At 36.5% G+C, this 20,814-nt stretch overlaps 1 protein-coding gene and 1 long non-coding RNA gene across 3 annotated transcripts in view; both read left to right on the top strand.

Moving 5' to 3' along the window:
• The window catches only part of MAP3K7 (mitogen-activated protein kinase kinase kinase 7), a 57,758-nt gene extending 52,718 nt beyond the window's left edge, over positions 1–5,040 (top strand). For both annotated transcript variants that reach the window (XM_016208133.2, XM_016208134.2), the window contains 3 exons: positions 1,434–1,495; positions 2,203–2,318; positions 4,505–5,040. In XM_016208133.2, the coding sequence (XP_016063619.1) occupies positions 1,434–1,495; positions 2,203–2,318; positions 4,505–4,685 (359 nt within the window). In that variant the 3' untranslated portion in view covers positions 4,686–5,040. The remainder of the gene's footprint in view (positions 1–1,433; positions 1,496–2,202; positions 2,319–4,504) is intronic.
• A 451-nt stretch (positions 5,041–5,491) lies between these two features.
• Positions 5,492–13,380, top strand: LOC107533433 (uncharacterized). The gene is made up of 3 exons (XR_001602856.2): positions 5,492–8,758; positions 10,689–10,789; positions 11,456–13,380. It is a non-coding gene; the product is annotated as an uncharacterized LOC107533433 (long non-coding RNA).
• Positions 13,381–20,814: the final 7,434 nt, after the last annotated feature.

Below are 20,814 nucleotides of genomic sequence, written 5' to 3'. Positions count from 1 at the left end.
CTGTACTAACAGTGGGAAAGCAGCTACTGCTGAAATAGAAAAGTTCATAATACTTTACAGTTATCCTGCCTGCTTCTGGAACTGTTGTGCATAAATGTTAATGTTGTGAAGAGACAGTCCCATGCTTCTCAGGCAAGTAGTTAGGGCAGTTGACTTCTTTTCTTTTTTTTTAATTTATCTTTATTTTTGAAAGTAGTACAGATATCCCCCTTTTTTCACCATTGACCCCCTCCACCCCACCCCACCCGGACTTCACCACACTATTTTCTGTGTCCATATGTTATGCATATAAGTTTTTGGTTAATATTTCCCTCCCAGCACCCCATCCCTACCTCCCCTCAGATATGTCAGTCTGTTCTATTCTTCTATGTCTCTGCATCTATTTTATTTATCAATTTATTTTGGTCATTAGATTCCACATATGAGTGAGAACATGTGATATTTGTCTTTCTCTGACTGGCTTATTTCACTTAGCATAATACTCTCCAGTTCCCTCCATGCTGTTCCAAAGGGTAAGAGATCCTTCTATTTCACAGCTGCATAGTATTCTATGGTGTAAATTTCCCACAGCTTTTTTATCCAAGTTGACTTCTTTTGAAATACAAACAAAAGCTTTCTGTTCAAATAGTTTGATAAAATTTGGCTGGTTGTTTGAATTAACCCATTTAACTGTTTGGGCTTGACTTTGAGTCACAACTTCATATGTGTAATATACTCCCATCAGTAGCATCTCTCATTTTCTGCAGTGATTCTCGTTAGGAGGAGTGAGATTGGAGGCTCACAGTAGAACGTATACATTGAAGGTGGTCCCCTGGAAGAGAAGGTGTCTCATTTCCCCCTTTTCCCTATTAAGGAACACTAATGTTGCCACAGTTGACGCAGCCTTAGAGAAAACCTAGCACGATCTGGAAAAGAAGCAGATGTGAGTTTGATTAGGTAGAGTCTGTGAAGACTGAATTTAAAATGTAAAGGGCATGACTGTGAATTAAAAACAAAGGGTACTGTAGTCATGGTTCTGTATAATGACGAAGTGTTAAAACAGCAATGTAAATTTAAGTTCTGAATTAACTCTGACAAAAGGACACAGATTTTCTAGAGCATGGTTTCACACTTACTTCTAAAAGATCATTACTTGAATATATCACTGGTGTTTTTTTTTAATGAAACAAGGGCTTGTAAGCTTTAATATTATTTAATTTATAGCCAACTTAAATTGTAAGTATGAGAGTATGGTTGCATTCTAATTAGCCGGTAATTGGATATCCTCTGTTTACCTTTAGAATTCAAAACTAGACTCTTCATTACCAGTAACAGTAACTTTTATGTGTTATTTACTTTAAGAAAAAAAATACCAATATTTCATGCATACTTTCCCGCTTTTGTTCATAATAATTTATGACAGAAAATAAATAAAGCACATGCTTGAATTACAGATACCAATGGATCAGATAACTCCATCCCAATGGCTTATCTTACACTGGATCATCAACTACAGGTAAAGGAGCACTGTACTTTCTCAGTCAGTGTTTACTTTTTCTTATAAAAAGCTCAGAGAATTTATCTTTAAAGCTAACATTTGTGTTTCTGTCGTTGTATATTCATTCGTTTATGCTTTTAGTTAACCTCCTTAATCTTGTTAAAATGAATGATCCTTTCAGTTAAGTTAATCAAATTTAAAATTGGCAAAATCATATGTTCTTATCCTATCAGTCATGTTAAAATACTCTCATATCTTTAAGACTGCCAAAAATAGCATTTTTGTTCTTTAATTTTAGTGCACTAAAATTAAAAAATTCATATAAGCTCATTTCTATGTAATAAATTTTGTGATACGTTTTCATATTCATAGTGGCTGAAAATTTAAGTCATACACTTCAGTGTTTCCTCGTGGGTATAAGAACTATAAACATTTTTTGGTATAATGCAGCTTGGCGACCTGAAATGTAAAACCAGAGGCCAAGACTACTCGAGTCATGGTTCTCTGGAACAACAACAGTGTTAAAGCAGCAAGTATAAATTTAAGTTCTGAGTTAACTCTAACAAAGGACACAGATTTTCTAGGGCATAGTTTAACACTTATTTTTAAAAGATCATTATTTTAGTGCTGTAAAAATAATATATCGCAGTCACTGTCTTAACTCTCATCTTAGCTAGATAGTGAGATTTAATTTAATTGTGTTTTAACATTTTATTTATTTTCAGCCTCTGGCACCATGCCCAAACTCCAAAGAATCTATGGCAGTGTTTGAACAACATTGTAAAATGGCACAAGAATATATGAAAGTGCAGACGGAAATTGCATTGTTATTACAGAGAAAGTAAGTTATCTTTTATGAACAAAAATTAAAACTCACTAGTGTTTTGAGTTTAAGATATGTTAAGGTGCAATATTGTTTGAAGACATGAAAACTTTTTCATTTTTAAAATTAACCATTACGCATATTTCTAACTTGGAGATTTTGTATGTGTTTATGGTTAAGTACCCTTTGGCTATTTGTCATGCAAAACTCAACCCTTTTGACTATATCATGTTATAGTAGTCCTAAGGAAAGTGAACTGGTGGTATGTTTTATGCTCTCAGTGTTTTAAAGTTAAAAGCTGTTTAGATTTGTTCTTATAAAGATTTGTTTTCTTGGGCATAGGTAAAATAATTTGATTTAGTAATGTTCAGTTGTGCTTTGTCTTAGAAACACTTTTGTAGACATGTTCTTTCCAGGCATGTGGTTAGGAGAGTACAGTTACTTGTTGGTGGGCTTTATTTCATACCTTATGAGTGTTTTTCTGGGGAGTTTTATACTCACATGTGTTTCATCTGAAAGTTATAGAGACTTCCTTCCTCTCTTTTTAAAAAAATACAGTACAATTTTTATATTACTTTATTTGCATTTATTTTTTAAAAAAAGAAAAAGCCTATAGTTTGTTTAAGCATCACTCTCATGAAATTTTATGCCTCTGAAGCTGTATATGGTGGTAACTAAAATGAAGTGTTGTAGGAAAAACTCTCGGAAACTATATACACACACACACGATAACAGGATTTCCCCTATTAATTTTTTTTTTTTTTAAATATATCTTTATTGATTTCAGAGAGGGGAAAGGAGAGGGATAGAGAGATAGAAACATCAATGATGAGAGAGTCATTGATCGGCTGCAGCCCACAACCCGGGCATGTGCCCTGACTGGGAATCGAACCCAGATCGCCTGGATCCTAGGTCGACGTTCAACCGCTGAGCCACGCCTGGCCGGGCTCCCCTATTAATTTTAATCAAATAAGTAAAAATTCTGGTTTCTTGTAGTAATCTGTGGAAAGTTTTCTGTTTGTATTTCCAAGAAAAAGAGAAAAATAGTTTTAGTTTCATCACAATTTACTGATAATAGCAATTTAAATGATTTCAACCTAGTACAGTAAACCCTCCACTTTGCGAACCTTGATTTTACAGACTTTGGATTTAATGGACAAAATTTCCTGTCCATATGTCATATGTGAAAATTACCCTGTTAATTTTTAAATGCTTTTAACCAAGATTTGTTTATAATTAAATTAGCAGGCTATTTTTTTTGGTTATTAATTCACTATTATTTTTAACAAATTTTAGCAGAAAGGCCATATGTTGGAAAAACACTGTAGTAATTTCACTGACAGAAATAAACTCTATTTCTTATTTCACATATTTAATCTATACTTTTTCCATACTTTAATCATTTGAAAGAGAAGTTCTGTGCTGAAAAAAACAATTAGTAGATTGTGGGATGTGAAAACTATGACAGTTTAAATCAGTTTTAAATACTTTAATTGAGAAATATTACTGGGAAATCAGTTTTAGAACTTTTCATTAATTATTCAGGTATATCCAGGAGCCTTGCTTCAGGAGCTAATACTTAATATCCCCCAAATAAAAGGGACTTAAACGTTTACTAGGCTATAAAATATAAAAGACTGTGAGGGTCTTTCCTGAAAATGTTTGCAGACAAGGTACTTTGTATTTGTTCTTACTGTTTTAAAATAGGAAAGAGATTTAAGTTGATAGCATCTATTTTAATTAGCTTGCTAATGTTCTGTTAGCTACCACTTTGCACTGTAAATAGGATTGTGACTTCAGAATATAAGTACATGAGTATAAAAGTGGAATGTGAGCTATAAAATCTTTCAAGTGTTATTTTCCTATAGTCAGATGTACCCCTTCCTAGCCTTTTTTCCTTCCTTCCTCCACAAAAAGGATATCAAATGAAACTTTCTAAAACTTTTATTATATCATTTTATCTATTTTCATTAATGATCTAAGTACAGTTACTTATTTAAAGAATTATGATATTTGTATGGTTACACCAGAAGAGCAATTGATAGTTTCCATTCCAGTCCACAAATATATTTTGAGTGGTGTGCCTAAGATGCGTAACGATAAGCCCAGATAAAAGTTCTAATTCATTGAGCTTCTGTCATCAGCTATTAAGGTATGAATTTTTCCATCATGTAGAATATGTTATTATTGGTATTTGTTTTTAGGCAAGAACTAGTTGCAGAACTGGACCAGGATGAAAAGGACCAGCAAAATACATCTCGTCTGGTACAGGAACATAAAAAGCTTTTAGATGAAAACAAAAGCCTTTCTACTTACTACCAGCAATGCAAAAAACAACTAGAGGTCATCAGAAGTCAGCAGCAAAAACGACAAGGCACTTCATGATTCTCTAGGACCGTTAAATTTTAAAATATGCAAAGAAAGACTTTTTTTTTTAAGGAAAGAAAAACCTTTATAATGACAATCATGAGTGTTAGCTTTTTGGCGTGTTCTGAATGCCAACTGCCTATATTTGCTGCATTTATTTGTTTCATCGTTTATTTTCCTTTTCTCATGGTGGACATGCAATTCAACTGTCTCCTTGAATAACATGGGGGCACCTGTGACTTGAATAAGCAGCAGTTCTCAGCTTCAAAACAGACGCCTGAACCGTGGCTGTATATGCATGCTCTGTGTGTGAAGGCCAGCCTAACAGAAACAGGTGGTATCAAACTAGCTGCTGTGTGCAAACACCTTTTTTTTTTTTTTTTTGAGGTGGAACCTCAAGAATGATGCTGTTCTTGTATCTCATCTCAAAAAAATGAATAAATTTTTTCCCCCAGAAGATGGTATATATACCAAATTAAAGACAGGGTATGATAAATCTAGAATAATTGGTGGTGCGTTTTAGAAATGCCGAACCGTGAGGGGTAGTTCAAAGTGAGGGCTTTGATGCCAGCATCCTTGGATCAGTACTGAACTTAGATTCATCTATAAAATATTTAAAGGTAAGTGGTGGCTGCTGTATTTAATAAAAGCATATTTCATGAGGCTAAAATTTGACTATGAAACATTAGCGGAACCCTTTTTATAAGGTATAAAGATTTTTAATTCTTTGATGGCATGTATGTGTGTTGAAATTGTGAAGCTCTTATGACTCTGATATCTCTTATATGAAATTAAAAGGTAAACGAACACTATTCAACTTAATGATTCCCTCTGCAATGATTATTGGATTGTTTTACTATATATTTGACAAACTAAAGAGAAATAATGGAAAATGGAAATAATTGCCCCAGCGAAAAGGCTTGGGACTTACATACTTTTGCAATACCAAATGCATAAAAAAACCTGGAAAAACAGGAAATGTTATTAAGGAAATTAAAGAAGTAATTATAAATTTATCAAGTATCTTATTTATCAATATTGGAATAATTGATTTTCCATGCAAGCCCATCCTAGAATGCCTATTGCCTTTCAACACTTTTAAGGAAATTTCAACACTTATAATAAGAGAAAATTTATATTGTTAACAGTAACTTTGCTACCAACTTTGAAAATAAAAGTAGTAATAAAACTTCATTGAAATAATAGGCTATATAAGATCTATTTTTTGTTGGTATTAAAATAAACCATATTTTGATACCAGTACAAGGTGTCTTTTAAATAAGGATGTCATCAACCTCATTTTTATAGCATTAATGTTTTTTTAAAGAAAAAATTTAAAATGAAAGCATAATTGATGTGATTATTAGAATTATATCGTGATTGTATTGTAGTTTTGCTCTATTTCAGATAAGCAGGTTGATCTAAGAAGTAATCAAAACTATTCTTAAAAATGCTAAAGCAGGTACCTTTTTCTTTCCTTATTTTTCCCTCCTCCCACTGAGTTTTATAATGTACCCTTTGTGTATACAAGCAATAAAGGTAAAGGACAGTTTGTACTAAACTGTGTCACTTCTAGCTTCTTCAAAATCTGTTATTAAATTTCTAATAAATGTCTACCATCACTTTGTTTAAACAAAAGGAGGGTTATCATTTCCAAATAATTTGATTACCTAGCTGAAAGTAATATTGGGCTTCAACATATTAATAGTAAAATAAAATTTGCACAGAAAATAACTATAGACTAAGGAAAAGCTTAACTCAGTCATAGTGTTGCTGCTTGTTTATACATCTGTCACTCTCTAAAAGGGACCTCGTCAGTGTTTAGAGACTTGATTATCAGAGAAGAGCATGAGCTATCCAAGCATGGATACCAAGGCTTGACTTTTCCATTAGGATTCAGCATTCTAGATTTTGATTTTATTTCTTAGTCATTAACGTGTTTTTGCTCTACATTCCATACTTAAAGGGGAAATTTTTATTATTGTTACTATTACATGCAGTCACTTCATAAAAATATCTGAATAGGTAAATAGAAATAAATAGTAGTTTTAAGTATGATGCCAAATGCAAAAAAGGCTTTGGCACGCTTGTTTGTTTGCAGTACGTTCTTGGGGATCTTCAGTGCCATAATCTTCCTGGGCACTGGGTGCAGTTCAGCCTTGCTTGAGTTTTAAGTAGTTTCATTGCCAAGCTCATCCTTTTACGTCTTGATTGATTACCTTTGATGGTCAGAGAAAAGGTTTGCAGTCATCATGTAAATCCTCAGTCAGCGTCACCAGTGTCCTCACCCATCAAACCTTCAGAGAGATGTTAACCAGGAGCCAGATTTTTTTTAAAATTCTGGTTTTACCTTTATTCTAATTCTTGTTTTTTGGGTGGAAATAAGAAACAGACAAATGGCTAAAAGCCCCCAGTCTAAGAAATTCACGAACAGTCCCTGAGCAAGCCAGAATTACATTTTGTTCTTGCCTCCAGGGAGAGAAACAAAGCTTTAAAGGGAAGTACTCCTCGGTGATAAAAATACTTTTTTGAGCCAAATAAAAATTAGTTCAGAATATTTACCTTAAACTTCAACAGCATAAAAAACAACCTGGAACCATAAAAAAGAACCAGTCAGAAATGAAGGATACACTAACGGAAATGAAGAATAATTTACAGGGATTCAGCAGTAGAGTAGATGAAGCCGAGAATCAAATCAGCAATTTGGAATATAAGGGAACAGGAAACACCCAATCAGAACAGCAAAAAGGAAAAAGAATTATTAAAAAAAAGTGAGGATAATGTAAGGAGCCTTTGGGACAACTTCAAGTGTACCAGCATTCATATCATTGGGGGTACAAGAGAAAGAGCAAGAAATTGAAAACCTGTTTGAAAAAATGACAGAAAACTTCCCTAACCTGGTAAAGGAAATAACCACAGAAGTCCTGGAGGTGCAGAGAGTCCCAAACAAGATGAACCCAAAAAGACCCTGACCAGGACACACGATAATTAAAATACCGAAAGTCAACGAATCTTAAAAACAGCAAGAGAAGCAGTCAGGCGGGCTGGGTCTCGTAAGGGAGGCAATCGGTTGATGTTACTCTCTCACATTGATGTTTCTCTCTCTCTCTCTCTCTCTTTCTCAAATCAACAAAAACATATCCTTGAATGAGGATTAAAGAAGAAAAAACTCGAAATCTTACCATTTGTGACAGCAGGGATGGAACTAGAGTGTGTTATGCTAAGTGAAATAAGTCAGAGAAAAATACCATATGATTTCACTTATATGTGGAATCTAAAGAGCAATATAAATAAAACAGAAACAGACTCAGATACAGAGAACAGATTAATGGTTGCCAGAGAGGAGGGGAGTTTGGGGAGTGGGTGAAAAGATGAAGAGATTGAGAAGTACAGATTGCTAGTCACAAAATAGTCATGAGATGTAAAGCACAGCATGGGGAATATAGCCAGTAATATTGTAATAACTATGTATGGTGCCAGTTTGCTACTGGGAATATCAGGGGGAGCACTTTGTAAAGCACATGATTGTCTAACCGCTATGCTGTACACCTAAAACTAATACAAAGTAATGATTGTAAACTGTAATTGAAAAAAAATTTTTAATTTAAATAAATAAATTTTTAAAAAATGTACCCTATAACAACATAGCATATTGAAGAGGTTTGTTTGAGCATTGTTACAAATGTTTGACTGTTTTTGCTGAAGTATCTAGGGTATTGAATATCTTTTTTTCTTCCAAGTTTCTTTTTTCTTTTTTTTTTTTTTAAAGAATAGTTTATTGATTTTTCGAGAGGGGGCAAAAGAGAAAAAGAAACATCAATGTAAGAGCACAACATGGATCGGCTGCCTCCTGTACACCCCCTACCAGGGATCAGGCCCACAACCCAGGCATGCGCCCAAACTGGCAACCTCTTGGTACAAGGGACCACGCTCAACCAACTGAGCCACACTGGCCAGAGCTCTTCCAAGTTCCTTTTATGTTTCTAGTTTCAGTTATTACCTGTAGCCAGAGATCACAGTTTATGCCTCTGAAACTTTTCTTTCTTTCTCTAGGTGTATAGTTTTCAGCAGTCAACTCCTCTCTTCAAGTGGTAGGAAGTTCAACTTCTATCATTTAGAGCATTTTATGTAAAATGATGTAATACAGAAATCCTTGTACATACTGTATATTTAAAGAAAGGTTTTTAGGTTTATTTTTGTTTGTAATAAAATTCACATTGTTATTCTAAACTTGTTCATAAAAATAGTGAATGCTTTATATCAGCAAGTGAGCTGTGAGGCGTTCTGCTCCAGCAAGGTACTTGCCTTACATGAAATCCAATAAAAACTTAAAAATCAGTATTCTTACAGTACTAACACTTTTGTAACAATAATTTTTGAGAGTCTGGGTGATTGGCCATCATCTCCAATTCAGATGTTTGGTTAAATGGGTGCTCTTCACAATCTCAGTGAATCTGCTTTGCATGAAGTGCAGCATGGCATGCATTGTTAAATGACTCTTCTAATGAGAAAACTGATTTTTTCTTTTATCATGTATCTGTTACATTAAGTATTTTATTCCTTTATCAACCTATTAGACACCCCAACCAACATGTGTGCGTGCTTATGCACACATACACACACTTATAAACTCTACCTTCATTTTAGTAAACCCATCCATTCATTAACATTCTTTTAACAAATTTTTATTGAGCACCTACTATAAGCCAAGCTGCTATAGCTAATGCCAGGTGTCCATTTCAGTCACGTGGTAGGTAGATGCATTTCCCATTTCACAGATGGGAAAATAGGCCCCTTAAGGTTAAGACTTGTGCCTGAGTCTGCCTTTCCATCATCTGTTTTAAGCAGAGTGGACTCTGTGGCCATTATTAATCCATGATGTCAGGAAGAGCATAGACTCACATCCATTTACCATGGCACATTACATGGCCACCCTACCTTTGGGATGCTAGGAAATGTCTGTATAATGGGCAGACATGCCTAACTACGAGGTAGGAAAGAAGCTAGGCTGCTGCCTCTGAATCGTCTGTCCCCACTCTTCATAGTAAAAGGAAAAATAGGAAAGCCGACCTCCCACAAGAATGCAGAGGTAATTTGGGTTTTCATTAGTATCGAAATCTGACCAATGTAGTATATAATAACGTAAAGATTTCACTGTGTTTATAACTGATGCAGCTCAGAAAAATAAAACTTCAACGTGAAGTTGGAGCACTTTAGTTGGACTAGACTTGAAGTAATTTAGATATTCAGTAACAAATAACCCACCTTAGAAAACAGCTTCCAATTATATCTCGAATGGCTGAATGAATAGAAACTTTGGTAGACATGATTCCACTTATATGTGGAATCTAGAACACAATAGAAACAGATACAGAGAACAGACTGACAGCTGTCAGGGGAGAGGGTGTGGGGGCTGGGTGAAATAGGTGAAGGAATTAAGCAAAAAAAGAAAGGAAGAAAGAAACTTTGGTAGAACAGCCCATTCTTAGGAGAGAGAAAAAATAGCCATAAGAGGAAAAAATTTAACAAACAGAGATACTACTAGAAAGAAACAATGGAATTAACACTAAGAGTATACTATGTTTCAGGCATTTCTTAAATATTATTCTTGCTTTAGAGATAAGTTGAAGCCCAAAGATGTTTGAAAACATGCCCAGCTAGTAAATGATGGACTCCAGTTCAAACCCAGGTCTTGTAAGCCTCAAGGGCTACAAAAATCTCAGTTTAGAACTTGTAATGCATTTTCCTGTAGACTTAATAAAGGAGAGGAGAGGTAGGTTCCTAAGCTCACTCAAGAAAGTCTATTCAGTCTTTAATGGAAATGAGATACTAATGCTACCAAATAGTCCAACAAGGACAATGAGAGAAAACAAAAAAATGAAGTGGGTGGTGTTCAGGTGTTCACACTGTGGGGATTTTACTCTTCAAAGTTCTTTCCTTTTTTATTGTATGCTGCACAGTAAAAATGAAAACCAGGCAGGAAGACCACCTTATATAATTCTGCCCATGTTTCTTTGGCAGGAACCCAGGGCCTTTGCCGTGGCCACAATTGGAGCCCTTGCAAGAATCCTACAAGGGCAGGAACTTTCCCTCACTACTGGCCCCAACCTGAATCCCTGCAGGTAGGGCTGGACCTGAGGGAGGGTATTCCAAAGGTTCTCCCACAGATTTCATAAAGATGAGGCACAGTCCCAACAAGAGGGGAAAAATGAATCAGAACTTCAGTGGCTTTAAGTTTTGTGTGTGTTGTTTTTAATACACATTCTGGGGGCGCCCAGCCTCAAATTCTGCTTCACAGTGACAGGATATGACCCAGGGATATAACCCCCACTCCCCCCCGCCCCCCGCAGTTTCCCAAGTGATTCTGTTGCACAAATTTGGGAATTACCTGCACTGTAGAGTGGATATAGAGTATTGCAATTGTAAATTTTTTAGAGCCTAGCCTGTCTAGTGTTGTGAAAGCTAAAGGGGTGAACGTGGTATTGTAAGTTAATATAAGAAATATGTGTTTGGTTTTGTCCCCTGTTCCTGGCACACAACTCCGAAAACCCTTGGAATTTCCTAAGTGGTGAGAGTAATAAAGGTGTCTTTTGTTAGTTTAATGAGCCAACTTTTTAGAAAGCCCCTGGGTAATGCAAGCATGGGGACTAGTTACCAGGGAAACTGACCACATGGTTAGAAAGTTGGAACTTTTAGTCCCATCCCCAGACCTGGGGAGGGGAGAGGGGCTGGAGATTCAGTTCAGTCAGCAATGGCCAATGATTGAATTGGTCCTATCTGTGTAACAGCCTCCATGAAAACCCAAAAGGACAAGGTTAGGAGAGCTTCCAGGTCGGTGAACATGTGGAGGTCCAGGGAGAGCAACACAACCCAGATGGTGGTGGAAGCTTCTTGCCCTTTCCGCATGCCTTACCCTCCGCATGTCTTCCATCTGACTGTTCCTGAGTTATATCCTTTTATAGTAAAAGGGTGATCTAGTATGTAAAATGTTTCTCTGAGTGAGCTGCAGTAGCAAATTAATTAAATCCAAGGAAGGGTTGTTGGAACTCTCATCTCTAGCTGATCAATCAGAAGCGTGGGTGACAACCTGGATTTGTGACAGGGTGTGAATTGGGGTGTGGTGAACAGCCTCATGGGACTGAATACTTACGGAATTTGATGCTCTCTGAGTGGGTAGTGTCAGAATTGAGTTGACTTGTAGGGCACCTAGCTGGTGTCTAAGAATTGTTTGGTGTGGGGAGGGATCCCACACATTAGAATTGGAGTCAGAGTCATTAATGCATCAGAGAAAGATAAAATCTGCCATATCCCTGGGATTCACAAAAAACGAGCATGGAAGTAAGGATAAGATTAGAACAGATGCAGAGATAGAGCTTTCAAAAACGGTGGAAAGCCAACTCAAAATTTTTTAGGTAAGTGGAGGCTGGGGGGCGGGACTGCCTTTCTGTATAAGAAAGGATACCTGAATATCAGAAAATCACAGTGTTGAATATATGAACCTTTTCTTTTCCACCACTTTCTTCCCTAAGGAGGAAGCAAAGAAAGTACAGGTGACATTAGAAATCACCTGTTAGAGGTATACTACTCTACAGTTATATTTATCATAACAATGAGTAAATAAAGGCAATCTAAATAGGCATAAATCATCAGGGTTAAATTAGTAGAGCTACACCATGTAATACTATATAGCCATTAAAAAGTATGATATAGTTCTATCATTGCTGTATAAATCTGTCCAGACTGAGTGCTTCAAAATATTAAAAGATTGATACACCAAGAAGTAGGATTTACAACAAAAATGCAGCATTTTCTAATCTCAGTGTAATTTGTTATATAAACTATTTAAAGGAACTGTATAGTTACATCAATATATGCCTAAAGGACATTAGATAATACTTACAAATAGAAGCATTAAAATGTAATTTCCCAAACTTAATAAAAACCGCTCATCTAAACCAACAGCATATTAAATAGATGACTGTCATTTTAATTAAATCTGAAACATTTTAATAAAATCTGAAACCAAGCAGAGGTGCACTATCTTCATTCAACATTTCTTAAGTTTTAATTAATGAAAAAAGACCCCAGAATAGAATAATTAGTATAAACACTGGAAATTAAGAAACAAGACTATCTTTATTTGCAGACTATAAAATTGTATAGAAAGTTCACAAGATTCTACTTATGTTCCATTAGCATTGGAGAGTTTGGTAAAGTGACTGTGATATGGGTCGAAATCACTAGTTTTTCTCTATAATAACAATAATTAGAAGTAGAAATGAGATTTTTTAAAAATTATACTGACAGTTGCCATAAAACTGTAAAATACCAAAGAAAACAGGTAACACAGATTAGGAAGCACTGAAGAAACCAGAGCCTTCATGAATAATATAAAGCAGGATTCGAATTTAACATTTTCCTAAGAAAACAAGAAGATAAAATATTTTACCTATATGTATGTATAGATTATTTGTTTAATGTAATTTCAGTCAGAAATTCAGTGGAGATAGGAGTGGGTTTGTTTTGAACTGGACCAATGATTTTAAAGCTTTTAAGAAATAAGTGCTCAGCACAGTTTACAATAGCTAAGATCTGGAAACAGCCCAAGTGCCCATCAGTAGATGAGTGGATTAAAAAGCTGTGGGACATTTACACCATGGAATATTATGCAGCTATAAAGAAGAAGAATCTCGTACCCTTTGGGACAGTATGGATGGACCTGGAGAATATTATGCTAAGTGAAATAAGCCAGGCAGCGAAAGACAAATATCACATGATCTCGCTTATACGTGGAATCTAAAGAACTTAATAAACTGATGAACAGAATAGATTCAATGACATGGAAGCATAGATGAGACTGATGAATGTCAGAGGGATGGAGGAGGGCGGGTGGGTGGAGGGGGAGAGAGTAACCAAAGAATTTATGTGTATATATATATATATATATATATATATATATATATACACACAACCCAAGGACATGGACAATGGTGGGGAGAGGGACTGGGGAGGGGGAAGGAACGGGGTGGAACGGGTCATTGGGGAGAAAAAGGGACATCTGTAATATTTTAAACAATAATAAAATTTAAAAAAAGAAAAAGAAACAGGCCAAAAAAAAGAAAAGTGCTCAACAGTTGAGGCACAATTTACATACATATTGTACGTATTTAGGTGTACAGTTTGGTAAGTTTTGGCAAAATGTATACACCTGTGAAACAACCATAGTCAAGATTCTGAGACTTTCCCCAATTCCAAAGGTTTCTTTGTGCCCCTTGATAATTCATTTTTTTCCTCCACCCCCTCCCCAGATAACTACTGATCTGCTTTCTATAACTATAATTATTTGGCATTTTCTAGTATTTAATCCTACAGAATATAGTCTGTCTGTTTGGCTGGATTTTCACTCAGCTTAATGATTTTGATATTCACCTTACTTGTCGCATGTACTAATAGTTGTGCCTTTATTATTTTTGAGCAGGGTTTTGTTGTATGGACACAACAAATTTTGCTTATCCACTCACCTATGATGGATATTTTGGATTTCCAAATTCTGGCTCTTACAAATAAAGCTCCTGTGAACATTTGTGTACAAGTCTTCATGTAGACATCTGTTTTCATTCCTTTGGGGTAAATACTTAGAAGTGGAATAGCTGAGTTTTATGGTAGGTTTTTGTTTAACTTTCTAAGAAACTGCCAAACTTCTCCAAAGAGGTTGTACAGTTCTATATTCCCACCATCAGTGTATTAAAGAGTTCCAGTTGCTCCACATCCCTGTCAGCATTTGGAATAGTCAGTCTTTTTAATTTTAGCCATTCCAATAGGTGTGTAGTGATATCTTACTGCAGTTTTTATTTGCATTTACCTGATGACTAATGATTTTGAGCGTCTTGTCATGTGCTTATTGGACTTTTCACATGATTTATTTTGTGGAGTGTCTGTTAAAATCCTTTGCCCACTTTTTTTAATTGAGGTGTTTCTCTTCTTAATATTGAGTTGTAAGACTTCTATATACTTTTATTATAGTCCTTTACCTGATATTTGTGCTGTGAATATTTCTCCCACTCTGTAGCTTGCCTTTTTGATCTTCTCAGTCATACTTGTTAAAGAAGGAGGGGGGATGCAAGGTGGAGGGGATCAATGGGGAAAAAACTGGAACATCTGTAATACTTTCAACAATAAAGATAAATTTAAAAATTAAATAAGTAAATAATAAAAGGGGGGAATAAAAGAAAAACAAGACTTTAAATTTTGATGAAGTACAGTTTATCAATTTTTAAATTTTGTTTTATGTTTCATGCTCTGTGTTCTGTCTAATAAATGTTTGCGAAGATTTTTCCCTATGTTTCTTCTAGAAGTTTTCTAGTTTTCACTTTTACATTAGGTCTGTGATCCATTTTGAGTAATTATTATGTTTGGTTTAAAGTAAGGATCAATGTTCATTTGTTGCTTTACAGCTATCCAGTTGTGTTCCAGCACTATTCTTTGAAAAAAACTTTCCTTCCCCCTGCCCCCATTGAATTGCCTTAAACACCTTTGTTACAATCAATGTGAGTTTATTGGCAAGTTTGCTATTCATTTTCATTGATCTTTATCAAATTGTAACCTTATAACAAGCCTTGAAATCAGTAATGTAAGGTCTCCAACTTTGTTCTTTATTAAAATTCTTTTAGCAGTTATCATATAAATTTTAGTATCAACTTGTTAGTTACTATTTAAAAACCCAGTTTATTGAGATTTTGATTGGAATTGCCTTGAATCTATAGTTGGGGAGAATTGACATCTTAACAATACTGAATTTTCCAATCCATGAACATGGTGATTTTCTCCATTTATTTAGATCATTTCTGATGTCTTGTGGCAATGTTTTGTAGTTTTTAATGTAAAGATCTTGGACATGTTTTGTTTTATTTATTACAAAGTAGTATGGTGGCTTCTATTAAAAGTAAAATACTTTTAGAGCATTCCCACTTTGAGGAATCTACAAGATTAAGAGTATCTGTATATAAGAACATGAAGTTACTTGAAACACTGCCTAATGGCCTAAAAAATTTTTTTAACTAAAAAAAAAAAAAAATACCTAAACAACAAAATGTCTATCAGCAGGGGAAAGATTAAATTAATTATGGTAAATTTTGTAGTTTCCTAAACGAAGAATTAGGTCTTTCTATTTTGATTGGATCAATGTCTATGATCTAATGCTATGTGAAGATAGGACACTGAAGGACAGAAACATGATGCTACTTCGGTAAAAAAATAAATAAAAAAATAAAAAGGCAAAAAAAAAAATCTTGTATGTGTAATATGACATGTATATAAATTTAGTGGGGAAGGATACTCCTAACTGGTTATCCCAAAAGGGTAGATGGTGATGGAGAGATTATTACCTTTTTTATAGATTTCTGAATTGTTTTGGCGTCTTTAATGAGAGTGGATAACTTGGTAATTTAAAGATCTAAGCAGATTTGCAGGAAGAGGAGGCAGATATGGAGACAGGACAGTGAGTGGTCATCTATTAGAAGTTGAAATGGTCTTTGGGGACATAAGTTGCTGTTGGAGGGTAGGAATTAAGGTGATTTGTATTTTCTAAAAGATTCTGCAACAAAAATGAATGAAATTCTTGATTTACAAAATTATTTCCATTTTGAAAGTAATTTTTGATTATAATACTTTTACAAGAATAGGACTTTATAAAATGCATTACCAGCATTTATGGAATATATAATGTAACTAACCCTGATGTAGGTCTTCAAAGTTAATTGTTTTTAGATGATCAAGAATTTTTTTAATCTCCTGTGATTTCCTTAGTGTGCATGCAAACAGTGTGAGAGAGACTAATAATTGAGGAAGGAAGGGAGGGAAAGCACAAGAGCACAGCATAGCGAATTGGTCTGCGACCATCTAGAGGAGGACAGGTTGCAGCTGGCAGTGTTCAGAGCACTTCCGCGGCCACATGTGTCTGAATCATAAATCTCTGCACCTCGGAAGGTGTTTGATCTGAAGCACACACGGAAAGCTTTAGGAAGTCGTATTTGTCTCCCCTGAGTTTGAAAGAAATGGAGGCAAATTCATGAATCAGTGAGGAATAAATCCCTATCTCTGCCTGGGACATTCAGTTTATAGCATTACGAGCAGACTTATCAGCAGAACGCACACGTGGACAGAAAACTTGCATAAACAAAGCACCTTTGTTTAGTGATCAGACACTGAAACCAGGAACCAAAGGAGCTCTCAGGAAGCAGAGTGTTCTCTCCACGCTCACATACCGTCACTAGCCATGAAATGTCCTTTACCTCTGCTTACTCAGTTCCTTTAAGCAAAGAAAGTAGAAGTTTTTCTGCTGCACTTCTGTTCAGGTCCTGCCAGTAGGTGACACTTGCTAACCGTTGGGGACATGCCAAAAGACCAGAGAAAATACTGCAGAGAGATACTTAAGTTTTAAATCTATTTTAGCTTATTCTAACACTTAGGAGGCATCAGATAAGTCTGCTTGTCCTAATATTAGCCATGCCACCTATCACACTTAAAACTGCATGTTGCTAGCTTCAGTGACAATCTTAAAACTAACAGAAATCACGTACTCTTTGGGTTGGTTTGTAAATCAAAAGTATAGGAAATCTACGTTTATTTTTCTTCCTTGCCTGAACATACTAGTACCTGGGCCAGTTTTGCTGCCTGAAATGTTTAAACATTGCTATACTTGTTCCTTAGAACTTCATTTAGGATCTGAACAACCTGCCATTCTCCTTAAATAACAACCTGTCACCGTGACAAATGCGGAGGTGGTTGGTCTGCAATGCAAAAGCAGACTGTGTTTCAGCTCCGTGGACGGGCAAGAGGCAAGTTTACTAAAATGAAACAGTAAAAATCTGCCCCAGCTCAGACACAGCACTTTGGTGATTTGGTGGGGTGGGGCGGGGGGTGATTTCCTGTTTTACACTAAGTCCAAATGAGACTTAGAAGTATTAAGTATTTGTTACTTAAAAGATTTACTTTACCTTTGTTCCGAATTCTCTTATTCTGCTGGCCCTTAGGATTGAGGCATTTTATTGTCCATGAAAACATCACCTTTTTAAAATTTTATCGAATTTATTGGGGTGACACTGGTTAATAAGATTATACAGGTTTCAGGCGTACAATTCTCTAATACATCATCTGTACACTGTATTGTGTGTTCACCACCCCAGGTCAAGTCTCCTTCCATCACCACTTATTCCCCCCTTACCCTATTCTACCCCCCCCCTTCCCTCTGGTGACCACCTACTGTTGTCTGTGTCTATGAGTTGTGTTTTGGTTTTGTTTTCTTTATCCCTCATCTTTTCCCCCCAGCCCCCCAAGCCCTCTCCCCTCTGACAGCTCTCAGCCTGTTTTCTGTCTCTATGAGTCTGTTTCTATTTTATTTGTTAGTTTATTCTGTTCATTAGATTCCACATATAAGTGAAATCATATGGTACTTGTTTTTTTCTGACTGGTTTATTTCACTTAGCATAATGCTCTCCAGGTACATCTGTGCTGTTGCAAAGGGTAAGAGTTCCTTCTTTTTTATGCAGAGTAGTACTCCATGGTGTAAATGTCCCACAGCTTTTTTATCCACTTATCTGCTGATGGGCACTTGGGCTGCTTCCAGATCTTGGCTATTGTAAGTAATGCTGCTGTGAACATAGGGGTGCATACCTTTCATCTCATAGGACTAGTCTCTACAAACTGATTTCAAGAACACATGGATATGCACCTTTAATTTTTTTCTTGGTGAATAGCTGTATTTTTTAGTGATTTTTTAAAAAGATACATAGGAAGAAAAAGGAAAAAGAAAACCATCGTGATGGGGACATGGGCAGACTATTTACTGACATGACAATCTCCAGTTTTTATTATTTGTAATTGTAGGATAGGCATGCCAACTCCTGATGTAATGGTAGCAATACAATTCTGCTTTTTCTTACATTAGCATTCATCACATTGCTCCTGGTTGCAGGGAAGGAGCTGCAGTCATCAAAGGAGCTTTGCTTTGGAGCCTGAAACTGGCAGGATTGTAGCTGACTGTGCAGGAATAGCCCTTCCTGGAGGAAAAAGACTTGGGTGGCCAGCCAGTTCTGGTCCTGGCTGGGTGCCACCTTGCTGCTGGGAGACAGGAAAGTGTGGAGGCCTGGCCTCAGTTTCCTCATGAAGTAAACACAGGGATGGCCTAGATCCAGTTCCAAATGCCTGCCATCTCAGCGTTGTTGATGCTTCCTTTCCCATCCTCCGCTAAGGCGAATTCATTTCTTTGGTCACCTCTACTTGAGGTGATGATGCTAAGAGAAGAATGAATCAGAATGTTGGGGGGAAATAGAATTGGTTGTGTATTTGTTTATTCCTCCTTTCAGAAGTGATTGTAAGTCTTCTCACTTACAGTAACGGTGTTAACGTAAGTCCTTCGCAGTCCTCCTTGAACGTTACCTTGATTGCCCTGGCCAGTCTGGCTCAGTTGGTTGGGCGTCTTCCTGTTGTGCACCGAAAGCTTGTTGGTTCGATTCTCAGGGCACAGGCCCAGGTTGCAGGTTCAGTCTCCAGTAAGGGGTGTGCAGGGGGCAGCCAATTGATGTTTCTCACATCGCTGTTTCTCTCTTTCTCTCTCCCTTGCCCTTCCTCTCTCTCAAAATCAATAAAAAGTCTTTTTTTAAAAAATGTTACCTTGATTTAGGAATCATTAAGTGTTGTGTGAACAAATGTCAAAATCCAGCTCCATGGAAAATCTGTGGGACTGTCGAGAGTCCTGGATTTGGACCAAATTGCTGCTATCCATGAGGGATGAGTTTGCAAAACCAGCGTGATGGAGTCTCATGGATAACGTGGCAGGGTGGCTTTCCTAGATCCAGCACATGACCCATTGTAAATCTTGCTTTAGTAAAACCTGAAGGCCATTGAGGGAAAAGCTACATCCAAACATAAGTGGAAATTGACCTTAATACTCTAATCACCATAAATTGTAGCAATTATTTGTGTAAAACCATAAATGAGTCATTTAAGGAATATCCTTTCAGTTATTAACTTGGCATAAAAACTAATCCCTGAAGATTAAGCTGAACACTAATCACTTTGAGCACTTAAGGACCTTTCGTAATCCTAAATTTCGTATTTACAGATGGTAATTTCCCCGGAGGTAGGTGAGTGCGGCTGATCATTGCTATGTAAGCAATAATATATGACAGACTTGCTGTAATAAGAAATGGGTTTTCATCTCTTCTCCCAGCCCCTCTCCCTCCTTCATTCCCAATTTGAGCTTAATTAAAACTACTCAGACTTTGGCTATGTTTAACATGAGGGCGAAACAAGCCCTGAGATGCTGATGCCTCCTTCACTTCTGCCTGCTGTGTCAGCTCTTTAAGAGTCACGATTGTACAGCACATCCACAGTGGCCAGGCCACAGGCCTGGGGAAGGCAGAGCCTCAGAGCAAAGAAGCAGAGTACACCTCAGCAACTATTTCAGCAATTTGCCAGACTTATAATACCTTGCTGACCAGTCACGAATATACACGTTTCCGTGTCTGAACGTTGCTGACCCATCATGAGATATCTCATGTCTGCACTTACATAAATTTATTTTAGACATCTTGCTGACCAAAGTAGCCAGCTACACGGGCAAGTTCTGGCTTGAAATAACTGGCCAGCAAGGTGTTAAAATGCATTTTGAAGACAGGCTAATTTTTTAAATTAATATGTGCAGGTAGTTTTAAAATCAAATTTATCTTCTACAGTGAACAGCTACTGCCCCACCCCATGCTCTCAATCCGTTTTTTCTGTTTACCCCATATTTGCAAATAATATTGTAACCACAGAGCCAACTCAAAATGGGCCTGTGTAACAAAATACTGGGTTGCTTTTCAGAGACGACAGACCAAAACCGCAAGTCATGCAGCCAGAACATGGGCAGAGGAGAGAAATTTGACCTCCAGCTGCACCCAGAACCAAAGCCCTCACCCCCCCAACACACACACACACACACACACACACACACACACACGGAACCAAAGGACCAGGGCATAACCCGGACCTTGAACACTGGAACCCTTTCAGAAGCCAAGGGTCTGTTGCCCAGGAAGAAATTGACAAGTACTTGCAACCTGAGGATTTGGTGTTCATTAGAACTATGATGTCTTTATTTTAAAAT

This window comes from Miniopterus natalensis, chromosome 5 (assembly GCF_054644295.1).
Source record: "Miniopterus natalensis isolate mMinNat1 chromosome 5, mMinNat1.hap1, whole genome shotgun sequence".
Taxonomy (NCBI): Eukaryota; Metazoa; Chordata; class Mammalia; order Chiroptera; family Miniopteridae; genus Miniopterus; species Miniopterus natalensis.
This window is presented reverse-complemented; position numbering and strand designations above follow the sequence as displayed.